The sequence below is a fragment of the Rhipicephalus sanguineus genome, chromosome 6 (assembly GCF_013339695.2).
Source record: "Rhipicephalus sanguineus isolate Rsan-2018 chromosome 6, BIME_Rsan_1.4, whole genome shotgun sequence".
NCBI lineage: Eukaryota > Metazoa > Arthropoda > Arachnida > Ixodida > Ixodidae > Rhipicephalus > Rhipicephalus sanguineus.
The window spans coordinates 41,138,267-41,159,834 of record NC_051181.1 but is presented as its reverse complement, the minus strand read 5'-3'; the positions used below and the strand labels follow the sequence as shown (position 1 = coordinate 41,159,834).

The 21,568-nt window shown below is 47.0% G+C and overlaps 1 protein-coding gene across 1 annotated transcript; it reads left to right on the top strand.

Annotated features, from left to right (window-relative positions):
- The first annotated feature begins 8,334 nt into the window (after window positions 1–8,334).
- On the top strand, window positions 8,335–9,315 carry LOC119397231 (arylamine N-acetyltransferase). The gene has a single exon (XM_037664666.1). It carries the CDS (start codon window positions 8,335–8,337, stop codon window positions 9,313–9,315), a length of 981 nt encoding a protein of 326 aa, XP_037520594.1.
- Window positions 9,316–21,568: the final 12,253 nt, after the last annotated feature.

Here is a 21,568-nt window from a genome sequence, read left to right as displayed (position 1 = left end):
AACGACGAAGAGCTTAAAGATCGAAGCGTGCATCTCTCTCGTGCGACTGTGCCTCCATGCTTTTCTTCTCCGCCGCGTTCGTCTACTCGCTTCGTCCGCCGTCTGGATGCGCTGGGCAGCCGGACGGGCGGCGGAACCATCGTCCGCGGGAAAGATTCCTGCCGAGCCATCCGTCGTTTGGACGCACGTTAAAGAACATCAAGTGTTCGAAATTTCCGGAGCCCTCCACTACGGCGTCCCTCATAATCATGTCGTGGTTTTCGAACGTTAAACCCCAACAATTATTATTACTATCTGTTCTTCTACATGCATTGACATCGCATAGTACACGGGCCTTTAGCATTTCGCCTCCATCAAAAGCTGACCACTGCGGCCGGGATGGATCACGCGAATTTCGGGTCAGGCATACGCATAAATTGTTGATGATGTGGTTGATGATCATGAATTACAATGAGTTGGCAATTTCCAACCGCCCACTCGTTACGCACTTCACATATCGTGACCCCTGGTACGATTACAGCTTCCGCCACGCAATATTACGTGACTCAATTAACGTGACTTTGCCCTACATGAGGACGGTTTCGAGTCTTTGCACGAGCAGTTTGTACGAGGGGCACGACTTTGTACGAGGGGCACGACATCGCGCCAAGCATGCCAAGCTTACGGTGGTTACTCTTACAGGCTGCCATTTCGTGGATGGTGCCTTCCGTACATCTTCATCTGAATTGTGACTTGCACGCTGTCCCTCTTCAGCTGCCGCCTGCTTCGGCAAACCGCACGCCAGTTCCGGTGGGAACAAAATACCCCATCTGGCAACCTGGAATCGCGGCACCAGGTGGTGGCACAGACGGCGCGGGATTCATAAGCCAGCCAGGAGCCGTCCACTTCGGGCACGACATCGCGCCAAGCAGGCCAAGCTTACGGTGGTTACTCTTACAGGTTAGTTACCTGAAAGGTGCCATTTGCTACAGAACTAGTAATTATGTCCTAGTTGCGGTGTCGTGCCCACCCGAATTCATAGATAAGATGAAGCGTATGAAAGATGTTTCTTTTGTGGTGTGCCGCGCTTTGTGCTCTTTATTGTTACTTCTCGCGGGTGACGTGGAATCTAACCCGGGGCCTATGACGAAAACTGAAGCCGGCACATTTTCTCAAGCTCTAGACGCCATACGGAAGCTTGAAGAAAGCCAGGATACCTTACTAGCCGAACTGAAAGCTCTGAAAGACAAACATATTGAAGCCACCAACGAAATCCAGTTGCTTACGGCTAGAGTCGCGGCCCTGGAAAGCACTACCACGTCACCACATAACACAGGTGTATCCGAGGCAAGCGCCAATGCGTTGCGTACAGTACCAAGCCAAGTCACAGAAATTTCGTCGCGGAGTAATAACTCTGAAAATAGATTACGGCGGTCTAACCTTCTTTTCTTTGGGCTGAACTATGAACCTAAGGAATACTGGGCAAAATATGAACAGAAAATAATCGACTTCTGCTCAGAGAAATTAGGCATCACTGTGACGGAACGGCAATTGGAACGTGTGCACCGAATAGGCAAATGTGCAGAAGACAAGCGGAGACCTATATTAGCAAAATTGGCGTTCTTTAAAGATAAAGAACAAATCCTGTCGTCTGCACACAAACTAAAAGGTTCCGCATTTTCCATACCAGAAGATTTTTCACTGGAAACTCGGCTGTCCCGAAGGAAGCTGATTGAATTCCCGAAAACGCAGAAATGTGCGTATAAGCTCTCTGTGGACAGGCTACGCATCGCTTCAAAGACATACACTTATGACTCTGCGACGAACACAGTTATCGAATCTGTCAGATAGCTACAGCGTTGCACACGCGTACATAATCAACGACCGAAACATGCTAATACCTCATGTCGCTGTCAATCGCTAACACACGCAGCATTATGTAGAAGCAGGATTTGATCTCTGCTTTTCTGGATGACAGTAAATCTGATATCATTGCCTTCACAGAAACTTGGCTAAATCCTGCTATCAGTGACGATGAGATATTCGCCTCTGCTAGCAGTTATCACATCTGCAGGTGTGATTGCACTGGTAAAAGAGGAGGCGGTGTTTTGGTCGGCATAAGGGAAACCATTACTTCATTTTGGTCAACACTAATTCTGACCTCGAAATAGTTTGGGTAGCTTGTTCAGTCCCTTCCTCCAAAATCCTTGTAGGCTGCTGCTATCGTGCGCCGGACTCGGACTCTCTTTCATTAATATGCTACGTGACAGTATAAATAACGCTTCTGAAATTTTCCAAGCCGATATAATTTACTTATTAGGCGACTTCAACTTTCCGCTAATTGATTGGGCCACACTGTCATCGCCCTGTCACATGTCAACTGCATTTCTTGACTTAACTCTAGATTTCAACCTCTTTCAAACTGTTCTGAAACCTACACGTGGCGCGAACACTCTTGATCTTATCCTCACGACCGCTCCGGAAACAATACGTAATACAGATTACTTGGACGGTTTCAGTGACCATAAGTTACTCCATGTAGATATAAACATACCCCTTCCGGTAGCCGGTGCACATACAAAACAAATTCAGGACTATAATAAAGGCGATTATCAGGAAATTAACACACAACTAAGGTTATTTTCCGAAAACACTCTCCTGCCGTATTTCCACAATAGATCAGTCGAAGAGAACTGGCTACTTTTCAAGCAAGTTTTGTGTACGTTAGTTGACAAGCATGTTCCACTGGTTAAAATTAGCAATGGTAAATCAAATCCATGGTTCAATAAAAAGCTTCTGAGAATGCGGAATAAGAAAAAACGGCTTTACAATAATGCTAAGTGCTCGGGTAGTTCTTCTTCTTGGCTTAAATATAAAACCTACATAAAAGCATATTGCGCAGCCTTAAGTCAGGCTAAGGAGAAGTAGTATTCTAATGATCTACCCACACTACTGAAAAACAACCCAGCTAAATTTTGGAAAGTCATAAACCCTACCAGCCAAAACCAACACATGTCATTGCACGACTGCAACAACGTCCCCCTCCCAGCTAGCCAGTGTCCAACAGCATTTAATTCCTTTTTCACTTCTGTCTTCACGAAAGAGAATAGTACCAACATACCCAATGTAGCTGAGTTCGATTACCAATTTATGGAACCAATAGACATTCAATTAGAGGGTGTTTTACAGCCATAAATAATCTTAAGCTCTCGTCTTCATGCGGCGTGGACGGAATCAACTCAAAGGTGCTAAAAATACAGTAAAGGTCTCAAGCAAAATACTACTTCATATATTCCGGCAGTCTCTCGAAACAGGCATGATACCGTCTGATTGGAAGTTGGCGAAAATAATTCCAATATTCAAAAGTGGAAATAAAACCTCATGCGAAAATTACCGTCCTATTTCGCTTACGTGTATTCGTTGCAAAATTCTAGAGCACATCATCGCTTCACATATTTACAGGCATCTGGAATCCAATCATTTCTTTTTCAAAAATCAGCATGGTTTCCGAAAGGGCTTTTCGTGTGAGACTCAGTTGTTTGAACTTACCACAGAGCTTCATGCAAATATGGACAATAATTATCAAACTGATTGCGTGTTCCTCGATTATTCGAAGGCGTTTGACATGGTTGCACACTGTCGCCTGATATCGAAACTTTCCGGCCTGAAATTAGACTCCCTTACATTATCATGACTTAGCAATTTCCTTTCGAATCGTCAGCAGTACACAACAGTTAAGAATTTCTTTTCATCCCTATCTGACGTTTCATCAGGTGTACCACAGGGCAGCGTACTCGCACCATTGCTTTTCCTCATATTTATCAATGATCTTCCGCAGCACGTCTCTTCTTGCATCAGGGTGTTCGCTGACGACTGCATTATTTACCGTCCAATCAAGAACAGTGAAGATCACCTGTCACTCCAAAACGACCTCGACGTAATTAATGGTTGGTGTAGTACATGGCTCATGACATTAAATGTCTCAAAATGCAAAGTAATGTCCTTCACACGTAAACCTAGCATATCCGAATTCTCTTACAGCATTATTCATTCAATTCTATCGACTGCAACACAATATCGGTACTTCGGCGTTAATACTGACACCTAATCTATCCTGGTCCGATCACATTAGGGCAATCTCTGCCAGCGCCTCGAAGTCACTGGGTTTCTTGAGACGTAACTTGAAAGCTGCACCACCAAGCATTCGCAAATTATCTTACTTAACACTGGTTCGCCCTCAACTAGAATATGCCTGTTCGATTTGGTCTCTCCATCAAAAATACTTAATTGATTCATTGGAAAGAATCCAGAATAGAGCAAGCCGCTTCATTGCCAATAACTACAGTCCGCCTTCCAGTATATCACAAATAAAACAGGAACTTTCACTCCCGTCCTTGAACATTCGTCGCGACATTGCCTTGCTTTCATTCTTTCACAAAATTACACATTCCTCCCGAATCACCGCTACTGGTCTGCAAAAACCATATCTTATTTCACGTAGACTACACAATCATCTTAGCTATTCCCGTGTATACGGCTCAACAAACGCGTTCAATCAGTCCGCACTTCCACGTGCTATCCGTCTGTGGAACAGCTTGCCTGACGACATTGCATCCCAGGCAAACTTTGATACATTCCGTCACATCTTATCAAGCCACTTCACAAACCTTAGCAAGTAGATGCCGTATCATAATTCATTGGTCCGTATTGGTCCGTTTTTGTGATTGCCACATCCGTGTGCGCGAGGATCCTGCCTTGTGGCCGCTGCATGCGCGGGAAATGCAGTTTCGTTCACGGTTACCATGCGTGAATCCATTATACATGTTGAACTTTTGTACATGTTGATGCTTTTTGTTTTGTACATGTTGATGCTTGTTGTTTGACTTATGTTGGAATCGTTTCTTTTGTATTTTTTTCCAGTTTGGAGGTGTATATATGTATTGCCCCCTTTAGTCATTTGTTTCTTTTGTATTTTTTTCTAGTTTGACGTATATATATGTATTGCCCCCTTAGTCAATTGTTTCTTTTGTATTTTATTCCAGTTTGACGTGTATATATCTATTGCCCCCCTTAGCCAACTGTTTCTTTTGTATTTCTTTCCAGTTTGAAGTGTATATATGTATTGCCCCCCTTACTCAATGCCCCCCATGGGGCCTGTAACGTACTTTGAAATAAATAAATAAAACAAAAAAGTTGCAAGAACTGGCGTGACTCTGCGGTAGCATACTTCCCTGCTACGCAGAGTGCCTGGATTCGTTTACGTCTCCAACCCTTATTTTTATTTTATGCATCCAATGGGATGATGATGATGATGATGCAAACTTTATTGCGATTCTTCGCTTGCCAACACGTCCCCGCCGCCGACGGCAACACCGCATTTTCCGGTACAATGACTGTTCAACGTATTTGCGTTAAAACGCAAGAGAGAGCTATACTGAGATAACTGATATTTATTCTCCAACCAAAGTTACGAAGACACGTAAAAACCCGACGTTTCGGAACCAGCTCGGTTCCTTCCTCAGGGGGGACTGCGGCGGCTTGGCAGCGGCCTCTTTAAGGCACTCTCGCGGCGGTTAACGACCCCACGCATTACCGAAGAGCGTAGCCCATGCGCATACACCGGGGGGAGAGTTCCGAGTGAACGGTTGATATTTTGAGTGGTCCTCTGTATGTGCCACGACTCCAGTAGTAACCTCCTCCTCCACTTGGTTTCACTTTCGAGGATGGCGGTTCCGTTGAAGTCTATTCTGTAGTCAAACGTCTCTGCGTGCTCGGCGACGGCGCTGCGTTCTTTGTTGAGTTTACGGACGTCGTTGACGTGTTGCCTAATCCGTTCGGGGAAGTTTTTGGTCTCGCCGATGTATGACGAGGGGCAGTCGGCACACGGTATTTTGTAAACGACGCCGGGCGCCCTGTCCTTTGTTGGCCGGTCTTTCGGGCGGGGAAGGAAGCGGCCCAGCGTGCATGAAGGCACGTGCGCGATGTGCACGCCTTCTTTTCTAAAAATCCGAGCCAACGCCTCGCTGGCTCCCTGGACGTATGGGACCGACACGCGTTTTGGAGAGCTGTTCGTCAATGCTGGCTGGGAGTCGCGTAACCTCTTTTTCTCTGCGCGGCGGGCGACGGATCGAATGAAATTTCTGGGATAACCGTTTTTTCTGAGGTCCGCAATTACGCGGGCCTCTTCTTTCCGGCGTTCCGTGTCAGTGGAACATATCTTTTTGGCTCTCTGAAGTAATGTGGACACAACGGAGGCCTTGTGGGTGGAGGGACGGGACGAATCGTATTGAAGGTATCGGCCGGGGTGCGTCGGCTTCCTGTAAACGGAGAACTCCAAGTTACTGCCCCTTCTTGCCACCTGGACGTCGAGAAAGGGGAGGGTGCGGTCGCGTTCACACTCGACCGTGAACTGTATGGCTGGGTGAACGGAATTTAGGTGCAGTCTGAAGTTTTCAATTTCAGATGTCTTCACGACACAAAAGCAATCGTCCACGTAGCGAAGAAAGAGCTTGGGTCGCGGCGAGAAGGAGCCAAGTGCTTCCCTTTCTATATGTTCCATGGTCAGGTTTGCCATTGTGACGGAGATGGAGGCCCCCATTGCGGTTCCACTGTTTTGCCTGCCACTGTTTTGCCCACCGCAATGGGGGCCTCCATCTCCGTCACAATGGCAAACCTGACCATGGAACATATAGAAAGGGAAGCACTTGGCTCCTTCTCGCCGCGACCCAAGCTCTTTCTTCGCTACGTGGACGACTGCTTTTGTGTCGTGAAGACATCTGAAATTGAAAACTTCAGACTGCACCTAAATTCCGTTCACCCAGCCATACAGTTCACGGTCGAGTGTGAACGCGACCGCACCCTCCCCTTTCTCGACGTCCAGGTGGCAAGAAGGGGCAGTAACTTGGAGTTCTCCGTTTACAGGAAGCCGACGCACCCCGGCCGATACCTTCAATACGATTCGTCCCGTCCCTCCACCCACAAGGCCTCCGTTGTGTCCACATTACTTCAGAGAGCCAAAAAGATATGTTCCACTGACACGGAACGCCGGAAAGAAGAGGCCCGCGTAATTGCGGACCTCAGAAAAAACGGTTATCCCAGAAATTTCATTCGATCCGTCGCCCGCCGCGCAGAGAAAAAGAGGTTACGCGACTCCCAGCCAGCATTGACGAACAGCTCTCCAAAACGCGTGTCGGTCCCATACGTCCAGGGAGCCAGCGAGGCGTTGGCTCGGATTTTTAGAAAAGAAGGCGTGCACATCGCGCACGTGCCTTCATGCACGCTGGGCCGCTTCCTTCCCCGCCCGAAAGACCGGCCAACAAAGGACAGGGCGCCCGGCGTCGTTTACAAAATACCGTGTGCCGACTGCCCCTCGTCATACATCGGCGAGACCAAAAACTTCCCCGAACGGATTAGGCAACACGTCAACGACGTCCGTAAACTCAACAAAGAACGCAGCGCCGTCGCCGAGCACGCAGAGACGTTTGACCACAGAATAGACTTCAACGGAACCGCCATCCTCGAAAGTGAAACCAAGTGGAGGAGGAGGTTACTACTGGAGTCGTGGCATATACAGAGGACCACTCAAAATATCAACCGTTCACTCGGAACTCTCCCCCCGGTGTATGCGCATGGGCTACGCTCTTCGGTAATGCGTGGGGTCGTTAACCGCCGCGAGAGTGCCTTAAAGAGGCCGCTGCCAAGCCGCCGCAGTCCCCCCTGAGGAAGGAACCGAGCTGGTTCCGAAACGTCGGGTTTTTACGTGTCTTCGTAACTTTGGTTGGAGAATAAATATCAGTTATCTCAGTTTACTTACCCAGCCAGACAGACTTCTGTCTAATGTTTACCTTCAAGAGAGAGCTATAGATTGTCACTATAACCGCACATCGCAGCTGTTATTTTTTATGAGTTCGGCTAGTGCTCGCCGGATGATGCTCCGTAAACGTTAAATCGGCGAGACAGCCATGCAATAAACCGATATAGTGAGTCGTTTTCAAGCATATGTTTTTCGAATAGACAGGCTGCATCATATCCGCTGAGGATGGCAACCGCACATCGCAGCTGTTATTTTTTATGAGTTCGGCTAGTGCTCGCCGGATGATGCTCCGTAAACGTTAAATCGGCGAGACAGCCATGCAATAAACCGATATAGTGAGTCGTTTTCAAGCATATGTTTTTCGAATAGACAGGCTGCATCATATCCGCTGAGGATGGCAGACCATCGAACCTTCGCGCATTGCTCATTACCCTCGTCGACACAGACGTTCGACGCGCGTTTAAATTCTAGTATCGTCTTCGGAGCACGCTAGTTCGTCCACACCGACGCGGCCACGGCTTAGCAAGCAAGCGGAAGAAGAAATGGCAAGTGCGCCCGTTCTCTCAGCAACACCGAACCTTGTCCGAATCTCCGAAAATGGCGAATCATTTCAGCATCCGGACCCGGAGCTGTTTGCCGCGGCGGCAAAGCGAAAGATTGACTTCAGTGATTACCGCATGGGACAACTTAGCGAAAAAGAACTGCTGCTCTACCTTGATGTATTGAAATTTGACCTCAGTGCCCTGAGAGAAGCAAACCTGGCGACGTTGAACATCCTCATCAAAGCCCACCTGGAACAGATCCCCTTCCAGGGAATAGACACGTTCATCGGCCACCAGCCGCCACTGGACGACGACTCGGTATTTCGCAAGGTGATCGAGCAACGCCGTGGTGGCTATTGTGTTGAGCTCAACAATCTATTCGGCAGGCTCTTACTGACACTGGGCTTCAAGTTTCACATCCGGGCTGCCAGGATTAGATGGGGGCGCCCCCTGAACACGCCAATGACTCCGCTAGGACACATGCTCTTCTGCGTCGACCTTGACGACGAAGGGCAGTACTTCGCTGACGTGGGCTTCGGCGGCCCGAACCCATTCAAGGCGATGCCAGTGGAAGGAGAAGCTGAGCCTTACCGAGTGCACAGACTAGACGATGAAGGAAACATTGAGGTGGCCATCAAGTCGACGGGACGCGGGGGCGCACCGGCGAGTTGGCGTCCTATGTACCACGTCTTCCCTCCGCCACAGAAGTGGATCGACTTCGTGCCGCAATACTGGTACGGCACGCTGCACCCGCGATCCCTGTTCCGTCACGTACTTATGGTTGGGCGTTTCGTCGACGATTCTTGGCGGACGCTGGTGGACGGCCGCTTCTGTCGCCGCTCGATCAGCGGGCAAGTGGAGCAACGCTGCATCACCGATGTCGAGGAAGTGATCCGCATTTTTGACACCAAGTTCGCCTTGAAGCTCAATCCCGACATGAACCTCGATTTACTTAGATCACGGATTCTGAGCGTTCTTTAGGAATTCAACTGTATTAAGGGCTAGAGCTAGCAGAGTGCTTGTAAGCATTTCTCAACCATTTCTTGCAAAATACTGGGTAAATAAAAGGATTAAAAAGCATACTCCTTACTGGTCTTCCAAATCCAAAAGGTGATAGGCGTTACAGCTATGTTCTTCCCTGCTTCCACTATCAGATGGTGATTATTTCAGCCGCTTCAGAACTGCAAAATGCTTAATATGATAACAACCAAGCAAAAGTAATCCAAGTTTGCCGAGCTGGTTTATTATATTTTTACGCAGTTTTGCCCCAAGAAGGAGACACGATTATGTGAAGCCTGAAACTTCTTGCATGTTATCCAGGCCCGAGTGCTGGCCTCGATGACATTCTTGAGTATCCATAAAATTGTGAGCAATTTTATTTTTGACGTGTTTTTTGTGACACCAGTATCCTGACATTGTGAAACTCCGTTTTTCTCAACAGTTTCAAGAAAGGCTAAATTGATCCCATTTTTCAAGAATGGCGACGTGTTCCTCATCTCCAACTATTGATCAATATTTGTTGTCTTACTTTTCAGTAGTGTAATTGAAAAATTACTTCTCAGTAAAGTAATTGAATGTTAATCGCTTATGAACTTGTCTAATATGTTTAATGTTTCTTCCCAAGGTCAGCGTGATCTTAGATAAAAATATTTTATTGAATTAGCTTTAGGCTTCGATAATCGAATCTGAACTGCCATTGATGCTGGTAACATTTAAAAGGTATAGTCGGCCTTTTTACAGCGAAAGCTGTTATGAGATCATTTCACCGGCCGTTTTTGGCGCCGTAGTTGTCCGCCGCCGCCGCCGCCGGTGTCCGTAACCAGTATCGCTCGAAATAAGAAAAAAAAAACGAAATAGGAAAACAATTCCAGGATGGAACGAGGTTCAAATTTGGGCCCTCTGCGTGTGAGCCCAGTATTCAACCTCTGAGCCATGCCGGAGCTTAAAACTGCTTTGCAAAAAGGTCCTATACAGGCTTCATGTCGGGAAGGAACCACATTAGCATATGCAATATAGCGTGGTAGAAGAGTAAAATAAGCACCAAGCGTCGCACAACGCGAGTTCTGTAACCAGGCGTCACACAATGCGAATTGCGCAACGAGTAGGTTGTTGATTGCTTCCAACCCATTACAAAGGGCTCTGTCATAATTCTTCATCGTCATCAGGCACAGCATCAACAAAGTGCACATAATGCCTTACATGCATTTAGCAGGTACCACGGTTCTCCGTAGAATGACGAAAAATCGCACCAATGTGCCTGCTGCTCTACTTCTCAAAAATTGCAATAATTTATAGCGTAGTGGGTTCCTCGAAGTGCACTTGTATTGGTTCCCAAGGAAGCCTATAAGCGCATGATCCATTTCCTCGGGGTCTCAGTAAAATTACAATAATTTATAGCGTAGTGGGTTCCTCGCAAGTGCACTTGTATTGGTTGCCAAGGAAGCCGATAAGCCCCTGATCCATTTCCTTGGGGTCTCAGTAAAATTCTTCCCCCCCCCCCCCCCCTCCGTCTCTCTTCCACGTCAACGTATGTTATACAGCATGACGGGAGAGGGAAATAACGACCGGGCGTCACCCAATGCAAATTACATAACTGGTGGGCCGTTTAAACCTTCCAACCCATTACAAAGGGCTGAGCCATAATTCTTCATTGTCATCAGTCGTCGCTTCAACAAAGTGCACATAATGCCTTACAGACGAGTAGCTGGTGCCTCGCTTCTCCGCAGAATGACGAATAATGGCTTAGTAGGTGCTTCCCAACTTCACAAAAATTGTGAATTATGGCGTAGTGGGTACCTTTCTTGTGTACTTGTATTGTAGCCCCAAAATAGGGTGCCTTGACGCGCGTTTTGTTGCGCCGCACACATCGAGGCACACTACCCCAAGAGAGCTTACAGCGGGCTCTAGAAACGCCGCTCTTTCTTCTTTCGCTGTGACTGTGCTGCGGTTTCAGCGCAGGCCTGGCGTTTTTGGATTATTTATTAAACTGGCCATGTCATTTAACCCAAGAAACCAGAATGTATTGGCATAACCAATCCTTCTTTATATCTCGTCTTTAATGAATTACGAGCGTGTGAAAAAGTGGTTTATGTCTAGGACTTACATTTGCCCAAGTAAACATTGCCACATTAAGCAGGGTTCGGTATTTGTTCAAATTTTATCCTAACCTATGTGTAAATGTTCTTTTAGTTCCTTTTGCACTTCAGCTGCGTACTCTAATATTCGGAATTAAAATTACTATATAAATGATATAACCTTAACTGGACTGGTGTCATCCGGCCATTTAAGTCTAACTTCGTTTTTCCCCTTATCCCAGCGCGTTGCCTTCTTTCATGCATTCAGTGCAGACCTCTTCGCTCATGCTGTATTTCTATTTACAACTCGTGGCGTAATTCTTGAATATATTGCCAATAGTGGCACACTCGGTTTGATCCAAGGCTTCGGCGTACTTTTCAACATCGCTTGCTGGAATTCTATCTTATTAACTTCGAATGTTGCGTTGGAGGTGCAATTCCTTTCCCTACAAATACGATTCTCCTGGCTGTATGCGCCGTAATGTGCACTTAGTCTCGATAATATTCACGTCTGTGCTCTAAAATGAGTGCTGACGTTACGTCAGACCATAAAGTTACCCTTTAAACGCCAGTGTAGTCGACGTGTCTGGTAAGGCTATGGTGTGCACACAACTACTACGCTTACAAAAACACGTCAATCCACCTCCTAACGCTTGCCTCAAAGTGAAAAAATGCAGCATGGACAGAGTGAGTGAGAGAGAAAACTTTTATTTGTGGAGGCCTCAAGGATTATCCTCGTTGGGTGGAGCCCTTAGTTCAGGGCCCCATTGGCTCGCGCCACAACACGTGCAACTGCTCGCTGATTGCTTCGCATGAAACTGATGCCCACAAGGCGTGGGATCTGCCTAAATTTTATTTCCGTCCGAGTGTCCCAGTACAGAAGTCTTAGATGATGGTCGAAGTGACTGGCAGACCAAGTTGCCGCATTACAATGCCAATAATTCGTTTTCTTTGGGTCCTGTTGCTGCTGACGATAAAGAATTATGGCTGAGGCCCTTGTAATGGGTTGGAAGCACTCAACAACCCACTCGTTGCCCAATTCGCATTGTGTGACGCCTGGTTGTTGTATTACTGTTCTACAACACTGTATTAATTACATATGTCAACATGATTCCTTACCCGCCATGACAACTGTGCAAGATATTTTTGCGTGGATCTGTGGCGGAATACTCGACTGCCACGCAAAGCGCCCGGCTTCAAATCCCATCCGATCCAAGAATTTTTTCCTTCTCATTTAATTTTTTTGTCATTTCGCAGCTGTTACGGACACCGGCGGCGGCGGCTACGACGCACAACTACGGCGCCAAAACCGGCTGTTTTTGTGATCTCATAAAGCTTTCGCTGTATAATAAAAATATATAAAAACGCCAGGCCTGCGTGGAAAGCGCAGCACATTCACAGCGAAAGCTGAAAAAGCGGCAATTCTAGAGCCCGTTATAAACTCTCTTGTGGCTACTAATACAAGTACATTAGCAACGTACCCACTACGCCAAAAATCATAATTTTGGGGAAATTGGGAAGCACTCACCACGACATCATTCGTCATTCTGCGGAGAAGCGAGGTACCATCTGTAAGGCATTATGTGCATTTTGTTGATCCGACGGTTTTGTTGATCCGACGATGAAGAATTATGGCTGAGCCCTTTGTAATGGGATGGAAGCTTTAAATCACCCACTAGTTACGTAATTCGCATTGTGTGACGTCCGGTCATTATTTAACTCTCTCACCACGCTTTATAACATACGTTAACGTGAGAAAGAGAGAGAAAGAGGAAATTAACTTTATTGAGACCCTGAGGAAACGGACCATGGGAGCCTTATGGGCTTCCTTGGCAACCAATAGAAGTGCACTTGCGAGGAACCCACTACGCTATAAATCATAATTTTTGTGAAGTAGGGAAGCAGCCCCTATGCAATTTTTCGTCATTCTGCGGAGAACCGTGGTACCTGCTAAACACCTGTAAGGCATTATGTGCACTTTGTTGATGTTGTGGCTGATGACGATGAAGAATTTTGGCAGAGTCCTTTGTAATGGGTTGGAAGCATTCAACAACACACTCGTTGCTCAATTCGCATTGTGTGACGCCTCGTTACAGAACTCCCGTTGTGTGACGCCCCCTGGTTCTTATTTTACTCTTCTACCACATTACATTACATATGTTAAAGTGGTTCCTTCCCGACATGAAACCTGTATAGGGTCTTTTTGCAAAGCCGTTTCAAGTACGGGCATGGCTCTGAGGTAGAATACTGAACTCCCACGCAAGGGGCCCAGGCTCGAACCTATATTCCATCCAGGATATGTTTGCTTATTTCGCGCGATAGTGGTCACGGACACCGGCGGCGGCGGACAATTACGGCGCCAAAAACGGCCCTTGTTGTGATCTCATAACAGCTTTAGCTGTAAAAGGGATGGAACGGGTTATGCTAAGGGTTGTAAACGATAGAGCGGACATTTAGGTATGTCATAAGTGAAAATTAGAGTCATATAGTTAGCAGAAGTTAGTGCAAACAGCAGTTATACAGCTGAAATGGTTACGGCACATGGCAGTACAGATCCCAACCACGCGCAAGGTTAACCCAACGAAGAGCTGTGGTAGTGGGCTCCCTGGCGTAGAATTCGTGACGCCGCCGATATCTCCTTGGACTGAAGTGTTGGTCACTGACGGTAGCAACGCCGATCTCAACGGTCCGCGGCATGCGGTGCTCAGCAGTGTAAGCATCCTTCGTTCCATCGGGTCGTGTCTCCCGTCTAGCACTTCTGCTCACCAGGTATCGCGACAGTCGAAATCAATGTAACCTCGCTCGTCACTTCTGCCGTGCAGCGGTGTCTCACGTGCTGGCGTCGAACGCGTTAAGCGGCTGATGTAATAAGTTAACGAAAATATAATGAATTACCGATATTTATAAACGACATTAAGTGTACATCTTGTGTGCTTTAAAATGCTTTATCACTATATCAAACTTTAGAAATGCACTAGAAAAGGAATTAAGGCAGATTTGCACTAGTGGTGCCAAGCCTGAAGGAAGTGCGGAGCTGGGCAGCCATCTTTGTTTCTCTTCGGTCATCTCTTTCTTTCCTCCTCTCTTTCTTTTTCTCTTTTCCTCTTTTTTCTCTCTTTTTTTCTCTCTTTATATCTATCTGTTTGTTCCTCTCTCTTTATGAATTTCTTTCTCTTTCTAGCTTTCTTTCTATTTTCCCCTTCTCTTTCACTCTCTCCCTATTTCTAGGTTGCTCACGCTTCTTTTTTTCTATTTTGATACGTGGTTTTGCCTGCGTTACGCCAAGCAACGACAGCATACGACAGCCTGGGCCCCTAAAGTGCTCCGCACTTCTCGTCACCAAGGCGCTCGAAGAACTAGAGGAAGAACACTTGGCGCGAGCAAACGCTCACTTATCATCAACGCGATGGAAGAACAAGAGGAAGAGGACTTCTCCTTGGCGCAAGCGCGCGCTCAGTAGATAGTTATAGTTTAGCGGGCTTAGCGTAATAGCGGGATCGAAATGCGCAAGTGCAGTACGCAAAAGGACCCGTAGCGTTTACCGTACGCACGCTATTTTTTAGATTTAGCGTTACCGTGTTTGCGTGGTCAACGTAGTGTACGTAAAACATGGCGGCGGTTTTGGACGCCCGTTTCGAACTGAATTTAGCGTTGATGTGGACGGATTCACGTCTTTCACAACAAGCGACTGTGTAGAATGGGTTCGCTTGCCTGCAGGTAGCTTCGACCCCCGAGTATTACGAATAACTTAGCGTAGTTTTTGAGATAACTTCTCGTTTCGAACGTCCCTAGGCCTAACTAGGAGATCGGTGTAAACAAATCTGCAGCATAAAAATTTCCGCTTCTGGTGCGTGGTTCATATTTATTTACCTTTATTGTTACTAAAAAAAAGTAGTAATATTGCTGCGTGCGGGGATGCAGGCGAACATTCTCAATTTTTTTTCCTGTTCGCTTTTTTTAATGCATCCACCCTCCGCTAGATGACGCCACCATCCCAGCTTGTGCACGTAAACGCTATCCCGCTAGACTAAAATGCGGTGTCCCAAACGAACGTTTGCGGCACCGTAACGCTATTCCCTTAAAGGGACACTAAAGAGAAACAATGAATTGGTTTAGATTGATAAAGTGTGCTCGGAGAACTCTTGTGTAGTTTATTTCACCACCATAGGTTTATTATTAAAGGAGAAAACGAAGTTCAAAGTTTCAATTTTAAATTTCGCGCCGAACTTTGTAATTCGTGACGTAAAATATTTCAAAGAGCATCTAACGTATTTTGGCGCCACTGGCTCGACGAAATTTCCACAAACTCATTATGGCAAGTCTCTGGCCCCCTCAGAGGACAATGTACTTCGATTTAACCGATTAGGAACTACGTAGGCCCAAGCAGGCGCCGTCAAAAATATGTGACATCACGGCAAACGGTGCGGGAATTCCAAGGTGGCGTCGCCACGTGTATTTTCTTTTTGCGCGTTTTCTCGCTTATTGTGCGTCTTCTCGCAACAAGCGTGGTGTTTTTGGCATAGTGGAAAACTACTTTACTAATGCGAGAAAAATAGTTTTGCTCTTTAGTGTCCCTTTAACTCCCGCTATCACGCTAACGCTAAACTATAACTGCCTAATATGCTACAGATGGCTATGCCATTCGTGGTTTTGCCTACGTTACGGCGAGCTATGACAGCATACGATGACAACATACGACAGGCCGGGCCCCGAAAGTGCTCCGCACTTAAAAAAAATTACACCATCTCCCGCTGAAGGGGACCATGAGGCGATGCGAAGCAGAAGCACTTGCACGATCGCGTTCCGTTGACGTTCGTTTGGCATGCTACCGACCTCGGCCTCGTAGCAAAGGCACCCAGAGAGCCAGAAACCCTCTCCTCAAAACCTGCTTCTGGAGCCGGAGAAGCAGCAGCAAGCGGGAGGAATGCTGTATACAGCAGGAAAGGGCGTCCGCAGAAATTTTTTCAGGGGGGTGCATCTATGGGGGGGGGTCACTACCGTCACTTGGCTGGCAAGGTTATAGTCAATAATATGTAATAACGTGCAGAGTTGGCTGGCAATCCTGGAGGCCATTTCACACTGATATGCAGACACTTTGTGTGCTAACCAACGTGTGCAACTGCATAGAAAGATATTATCCGAAATTCCAGGGGGGGGGGGGGCAGCCGCCCCCCCTTGCACCCCCCTCCGGACGCCCATGACAGCAGGACAGAAATTGGCCGCGTATCTGCGTGCTTGTCGCCGAAATGTCGCCGAAAGACGATAGATTAGCGCTGCGTTAGAGTCACTAGAAAAATTTCAGAGTATCGCATGTTTTCCGCGCGCCGCCGCCGACACGATTGGCTTACTCGCATCACGTGACCTCTCGCCGCCATATCCCTTCCAAGCGCTTTGGGTGCAGGCGCGTTGAATGCAGAGCGCGGCCGGACATTTAGCAGTACCACCGTCCCTAGAAGTACTTCGTCGCTTTTTTAAACGCGTCTTGCAGATGCCAGAGAGTAGCTCACCAGTAACCGAACGTTGCTGGTGAGCTACTCCAGGAATTTCGCATATTTTTGCATTCCGTGTGGGAAACATTAACGTCAAAGGGTGTCGTTGTACGGCTGCATAGTTGGCCGCGGAATGAATTCGCCCCCTCGAAGAACGCTCCTTTCTGCAGTGAACTACACAAACTTTGCTGGAAATTAAAGCTCTCATGCAACAAGATACTTCACCTTTTCGGTTCGCTATGTTCAGCAATATTGAAAACTATATACATACCTTTCTATTTGCTCGGCTGTTTATATCTCGATCTGTTGAACAGATTGTGCACGCATTTCGAGTTATAAGCATGTCACGCACGAGAGCGAAATCGAAGACCTATTAAAATAATAACTGTTTACTGTATACCTTGAAGGCAATTGTCGCATGAACATTTGCCACTGCGCAAAACTGGAGCGTGGAACTCTGTTGATAAACATGGCATAAGGCAATGTTATTAAGCGTATTTTATTTTTTTCAAAAAAGAATGTTGCTAATGCTGCATTGCTCCTAGCATACCCTTACAATACTGTTTAGTGGGTGAGAAATGGTCATAGCAAAAAAAAAAATGGCTTATCCTCTCACGCATTGAGGGAATCGATTTCATGCGAGCCCTAGATCTATATACATACTGTGTTGCAGTAGCATCCGGGTTAAAGCTTTTCGGGATGTGCTATTTCTGATCAAAATAACATAAAGCACTGCACCAAGGAAGCTTTAACAAGAGTGCATTACGAAAAAAAAAGTTGAAATTAAAAGCAGTGCAGAAACCGAACCCCAGTCGTTTATGCGCTGGCAACGCCAAAAAAAAGAAAAGACTTTGTCGGAACACAGCAAAATATTTGCAAATGCACTGAAACGTTGGGAATATTAAGGAGACAAAAAATAGGAAATGAAACAATTGTGTAGTGACGTCAATTATTTTTGATGGCCTATTTTCTACGTATCTGTTAGGAAATGACAACGTATTCGCACAATAAGATGCACCTTGCCTACCGCACGCCGATTCGCCCATGCGTTCGGCTGCTGGCGTTCCGAACCGAGACTTACGCACAACTTCCACTTACTGTACACACACCACTTCTATTACAGATAACACCCAGCTGAACAGCAACCATGGTGCGCAAGTAAGGTATGCGTCAGCGATCAGTGGAAGGACGCAATGCTGAATGTTCTCGATGTTCGATAATATGTTCTCGAATGCGCTATGAAGTGAACCTGAACACCGACTGCAAAGCTAGCGCAAACAGTCAACATTCACCAAGTGTCGAAGTAAATGGCATCTCGTACGGTCATTACGCTAATGCAACTATGTCTACAGCTCCGGACCTTGCGAATACACCCGGCCGCGAAACGAAAAGAGACCGATAAAGCCACGAAGAGAGTTCGCGAGCACATGGCAACATTCGCCGCACGTTTCATTAGCTACACCGGTTACCGCGCAGTCGATTCATGACTGCCGATGACTCGAACTCACTTCTCATATCCTTTTGAAGAAACACACACACACACATATTGCAGTTACGCCGAGCGTAACACGGCATCGAGCCGAAAAGATCGGTCACTTCTCAACACACGCTACCAACGCGCCGGACAGTCCGGAAGGGAAATGGCCGCCGCCGCTCAATGTTGCCCGCGTGCAGCCTACCTTTGCGATACTCTGAAATTTTCCAGTGACTCTACGCTGCGTGAGATATGGGCGCCATCTGGCAATACGTCGGGAAACATGAGTTTGTGCACATGGCCTCCGAGATGGCGGGTGCGCGGCGGGTTTCGCGCCCGCCATCTAGGAGGCCATGTTGTGCAGAGGGCACGGAGGAGGTTCTTTCCTTTCTCCGTCGTAGAGGGCGTTCGTCTGCGTGCATTGCCGCATTTCAAGCGCAACCGCATTGTCCGCGCAGCTTAAGAAACTAGGGTCTTCAGAATTACGTATCCATGTATTTTCTATTAAAGAAACACACCACCTAATACTTACCTAGTGATGTAGCGCCTCAGATATGCGCAATGTTTGCTTTTTGATCGACAATGTACACAAGTATGAACCTAGTGAGCAGTACAAGATGGCTGGCGCTTCGGCAAGTGGTTCAACTTTGGCCGGGTGGCTGAATCGGGTGACAGACAGACAAACCAAATTTCTGCGTTTATGTTCCCCAAGAAAGACTACCATCTGTAAAACCCGTTCGCACTCCCACAGCAGGAGAGTGAGACAAGCAGCCGCGCCTCAGACGTCCCCCCTCCCCTGGAAGCACATCGCGCCGCCCTTCTGCTCCCCCGCCAACTCTCCTGCGGGCAGCACCCCAGAGGAAACCCGCTTGACCGGTTCCCCTCCGGCGCATGCGTAGTGTGAGTGCGGACTAGCCCACTGCAGGACATACCCCAAGCAAGAGAGGCTTCGCATCTAAAACTTGTGGCAGCGTACAACACCCTACTTGGACGGGCAATGCACACCGTGAAACGACAAACCGTAGAAAGCAGGCACGGATGGTTCAATCACATGAGAGCCACTTTGTCGACAACCCATTCGGTCACGTCCAAGGGGTGATCCCTGTGTGAATCTTGATAAGCTAACTGAAATGCAGGCATGCCGAAGTATCACTTCTTTCTTGATAACATTATACTTTTTCACGTTAGCCAGTCCCCAGAGCTAGGGAAGGTTCCCGTTTCTTAAAGCTCGGGCCTTCTGAATACTGCCCCGGCTCTTGTACTTCGCCACATTGTATGTTTCGAATAACTTATTTGCAATGTTCAGTGTCTATTCGTTCCTATGTGCGGATAAATTCGTCCTCTTGCTGCCTATTGTAAGCATCCTCGTTAGCTGACCTGGTAGAGCGACCGCCCCGGAAAGTCGTTGGTCCAGTGTTCGATCGCCGGACCAAGACGAATTTTTTGTCAATTAGGAGGCTTTCTTTGTGAGGAAACCGTATGTTTTTCCTTGCTGCTTTGTGCTACCAACAGGTGGTTGTCAATTTTCCCTTTCACAGCCTTGAGGCTTCGCACACTACGGTAATAACAGAAAATAAAATAATAATACAATGCATACGCGCTAAACATATCCATCTTTATTTTTTCTTGTACGACACGCGTTTTCTAAAATGTGGGAAAAAACAAATGAAGAGACAAAATCAGCCCTGTGTAGGTCCCCAGAAAAAAGCGTACGCATGAGCAGTCGTTTTTGAGAACTTTTTATTTTCCAATTCTCTATTTCAAGATACATGTGCAAATAGTTGCAAAACTGAGATGAAAATAAACAGGAGCGGCTGCGGGATATTCCGCAAGCAGCTAAGGAACATGAACGCCATTCTGGGCTACTCCGCAATAATGACAATAAATCAAAATTTTTGCGCACCATACGATATTTACAAAGCCGCCAGCAGCTTGAAACGTCAACTTTGGATGCGGTTCCGCGTAGCTTGAAGACATTGAGCGCGCAGAAAATCGTAATTAATTCGAAATTCTTGATACTTTACGCTCATTTACACACGGCACATAAACTGAGCTGAGGAAGAAACCGTAGCTGAAGCAGCTCCACAAACGTGAAACCTGGGGAGGGGCTAAGCATGCAGTCTACGCCGGTGTTTCAGCTTCATCGGCCCTGCGTCGGCGTTGTCGTTCGCGGGCGAGCGCGCGTGCTTGCTTCTTGCTAGCTTACACTTCAGTGTCCATCGCAGAAAGATCATTACCAGAGCCAACGTGCGCCGTTCGCTCTCTCTCTCTCTCTCGCCACACGGCGCGCGCTGTTTGGACGCCAGAGAAGCGCCGACGGGAGGAGTAATCGCGCCGTTGCCGAGGCGGTGGCACCCTCTGTTGCGTTGAACCAACTTTAATCATTTAAATGAAAGGCAGACCTGCCGTCAGTTATCCTCGTGTTACACACCGCACGTTGCTACGAAGTATGCTTTACAGGAGAAAACTTGGAATTTGAAACCAATTTTGAGAAGGAATTTAGCAAATTTCTGTTAAGTAATGCAAATAAATCCTGATTATTCCCCTATGTTAAATTAGTTTAAATCATGTTGGTATATTGTGAACCGGTTCGGACTGATTATACACTTGTTTTCGACCATAGTTTGACGACCTGATTTACCGTGACGACGACGTGACACCCCGACAAGCCGAGACCACAAAGTGCTTCGCCCCTAAGGCGGGAAGCCCAAGTACAGATCAAGGCGACTTGTCCATGATCTGTGCCAAGGCCTAGTGTTATCACAATAAACTCTGCCTGTATAAATCGAAACTGGAAATTAAATAGTTCACCTCGTCTAAACTAGTAAAGAGTCATGTGTGAGAGACTCACTTCGTATTCCTTTAATAAAGGCCTGTGGGCCGCTGCATATGTGCTACTTTTCCCTAGAAGACTACATCAGTATGTGTTTCGAGGTCTAAAAAAATGTCGCACTCGTTACTGTCACCAAACAGTGAACGTCTGCGGCGTGCGTCGATAGGGGTACGGAGTACTTCCATAAACTCTGGAAAATATTGCGGTCATTTACAATGCATTTAGGGTAAAGGAGGGTACCACTATATCCAACGTCAGCAAATAGCATGATAAAACAAAAGAGAAGCGTGAAGCTATCGGTCAGCGACAACTATCTATTGCGGAAGGGATCGGTTACTGGATTTACCAAGCAGCACGCAAGCGG

Coding starts and splice junctions, on each gene's coding strand:
- LOC119397231 (XM_037664666.1), top strand. CDS start 8,335: ATGGCAAGTGCGCCCGTTCTCTCAGCAACACCGAACCTTGTCCGAATC.